The sequence below is a fragment of the Cyprinodon variegatus genome, unplaced genomic scaffold (assembly GCF_000732505.1).
Source record: "Cyprinodon variegatus isolate N-32 unplaced genomic scaffold, C_variegatus-1.0 Scaffold2646, whole genome shotgun sequence".
NCBI lineage: Eukaryota > Metazoa > Chordata > Actinopteri > Cyprinodontiformes > Cyprinodontidae > Cyprinodon > Cyprinodon variegatus.
Genome location: NW_015153099.1, coordinates 7,612 through 10,629, shown reverse-complemented (window position 1 = coordinate 10,629; position 3,018 = coordinate 7,612). Strand labels below are relative to the sequence as shown.

At 38.2% G+C, this 3,018-nt stretch overlaps 1 protein-coding gene across 1 annotated transcript in view; it reads right to left on the bottom strand.

Moving 5' to 3' along the window:
• LOC107081002 (cAMP-specific 3',5'-cyclic phosphodiesterase 4D-like) overlaps positions 1 to 2,431 on the bottom strand; it is a gene marked incomplete at its 3' end in the record, with an annotated part of 5,999 nt that extends 3,568 nt beyond the window's left edge. Inside the window, exons 1-2 of the mRNA XM_015369213.1 lie at positions 2,205 to 2,431; positions 1,999 to 2,097 (exon numbers count right to left, since the gene is read on the bottom strand). Coding sequence (XP_015224699.1) covers positions 1,999 to 2,097; positions 2,205 to 2,360 — 255 coding nt within the window. The remainder of the gene's footprint in view (positions 1 to 1,998; positions 2,098 to 2,204) is intronic.
• Between the last annotated feature and the right edge of the window lie 587 nt (positions 2,432 to 3,018).

Sequence of the window (3,018 nt, the reverse complement as noted above, 5' to 3'; positions counted from 1 at the left end):
CAAATATTGATGTTTAAAAATGAATTGTAGGGGACCAGCCATGGGCCCTTCAAGGAAAGTGGGGACATTTTGAATGGCTACTACTGTAGCAACACGTTTGAAATCTTGGGGGAGTGGCAGCCTAGTTGTTAGGGCATAGAGCTTGTAATCCTGAAGTTCTGAGTTCAAGATCCACTCCCACAGACTGCCACTCTGGGTCCCTGAGCAAGACCCTTAACCCCACATTGCTCCCCAAGGGGTCAAATGTAGAGAGCTCATTTTGTTGCTCTGTACTTGTGACAGTGTAATGACAACAAAAAAGCCGAAAGAAAAATAAATTGTCTCTAAATTCATGTTTATTTAAATCTTTAGGAGAAAATAAATGAATAGAGCTTAACCGGATTCTTTTTATAAACATGGGAGTTTGAATTGAGTGTATGCACAGTCATTGTGAATGTTGCCGTAGCAGCTTTGGCAGTTAGCCACGGTTCGTTTACCATCATTTCCTGGTCTCTTAGACAACAGCTAAAAAGTTACACAAGCGGCAACGTTTAGCGACTTCCAACAGGTGAGTCGCTGATCGTTGGAATCATCCATTCTGGTGGAATAGAGACAGGAGTGGTGATAGCAGGACGGGGTAATGTTAACACCTTCCTATGAGTGAAATCATCACCAAAATAAAAGTCTGTAGAAACTTTGGTTTTCTGGCTTGAACAAAAAGCCCACATTAAAGAAAAGAAGAAAAAAACAACTTTCAAACTGAATTTGGGTTTTTAAACACATTTTTTAACCTGAAGAAAACTGATTTCTGGGTGATGGATCTTTTACATTTTTTTTTTCATTATATCATTAATTATTGAGTGTAAATTTTGTCTTCTGCCTTCTGGTTTTGCCAAATTTCACCAGAACTTTCTCACTGTGGGATAAAAAAAAAAGCATTTCTCATCTCATCCAAAACTTGAGTAGATGTTTAATTTAGTTAGTCAACCGTCCCATAACTCTCTTAGAAGCTATTTTGGACAATGTTTGTCCCACATGCAGGTGTTCTGTCAGATGAGAATACCCGGTCAGACCAAACATCCATAGTCAAAACCTGTTTATCTCTTTAATTTTGTACGAACAATTCACTTTAGACTACACCAATGCACGTGTATCCCTTCAGTCATGTGCAAAAAACAATTTAACTATTTACTTTTTGGTGTTTTTTTAAGCGTATGATGATCTTAATTAGTTTTTTTGGGGGGGGACATACCCATTGAGGTAGATTAAAGTCTATTTTTCGTACAAAACTGAATAGATCAATGCATTTTAATTGACTATGAGTATGCTGGTCAGACAGTCAGATCACCACCAGTTATGCTCATTTGCTCACCTAACGCCATTTTGCATATTCATTCCTTTGCTACACGTTTTTGTTTTTTTTTGCTAGTGTTTTTTATTTTTTAATGTTTTTTATCAAATTCACTCTCATTTAACCCATCCCATTGGGGAGCAAGTGGGCTGCATTGTGCGGGGGGGCAGTGTGGGGTTAAGGGAAGGGAAGTGTCGGCCTAGTGGTTAGGGCATAGGGCTTAAAATCCTGAGAGTGGGAGTTCGATCCCCAGACTGCCATTCTGGGTCCCTGAGCAAGACCCTTAACCCCACATTGCTCCCCGGGTGCCGCACAATGGCAGCCCACTGCTCCACAAGGGGATGGGTTAAATGCAGAGATAAATTTCTTTAATAAGAGATCAATAATGGTTAATTTTTTTTTTTAGGGTCTTCCTCAGAAAGCCAGAGCGGCAGTCTGTGGCAGCGGGTTTCGAACTCACAACCTCAGGATTCCAACCTCTATGTCCTACCCACTAGGCCACCACTCCCACTATTCTGTAAGCATTGCTTTCAGTCACAAAGTCTGACATGGTGTAAAGACATCTTTAACGCACAAATTAATAAATGACTTGGACTTTTCTCACCTATGGAAAAAATTCTACACTTTAAATTTAAATTTTTACCAATAATTTGGTTCCAGTGTCCTACCTGAAAGATTGTGTACATTGTGACGGTCAGCGGGCGATTTCCAGAGTAGTCTGCAACCTTGAAGATGTCGACACCCCATCTGTCAATGTCCTCCAGCTCCTGCCAGAAAATAAAGATAGATTTTAATGAATCACTTATAATCTCTAGGTCCAAATCCTCCCTACTTTATAAAAAAATAAAAATTAGTGATGAACTTATAAGGCTACCTTTGCCAGAAGATCCTCCTGGCTGGCGTTGACCCCGAAGCGAGGAATGGTGGAAGGGACCAGGCTGTGGGTGGCCTTCTTTACGCCACTGATCTGGGACATTGGACGTTTCCTTTTGTCTTTTGTCTCCTTGGTAGAAGGAGACATGATGTCCATGTCATGTGGTTTCTCTGTTAGAATAAGTTTAGACAACGATGGGTTTTATTCACGGCACAGTTTGGATTTACAGAGAATCTTTAAAGTTCAAGAGTCAGTAAAACAATCAATGTAATAAAAACAGAGACCTTAAATCACAGCTTAAGTACAAAAGTAAAAGAAACGAATGCATAAATACAAAAAAAGAGATCTATAGTTAATTATAGTGCCTAAAGACTCATAAACCCTTTCATATTTTGTCCCATTACTACCACAAACTTCAATGTTTTTCATGGCTACTTTGTGACATAAAAATACACACATAGTGTAGCACCGGCGTACACAAAGTGGGGGTCGTTCCACACCAATTGTAGGTCGCAAAATGGTCTTACCAATGATCTAATAATGTAATATGAAGTTAGGTGGAGGGACAAATACAATCATGTAAATGTCCCATCAAATAAATAAATGTACCATAAAAAAAATAGATTTAACATTTATTTATTAATTTAACCCTTTAAAGCCCGATCCAAGAATAAAACAAAACAGAGAATTTCTTTTTTTTGGTTTAAAGTCCTTTTTTTGCCTTTTAACAAAATGTGTAAAAAGAAAAAACAGAAATACATTTTTGGTATTAATAATTTATTACTATGCGATAAGTCAAGATTATTTTTTGTGT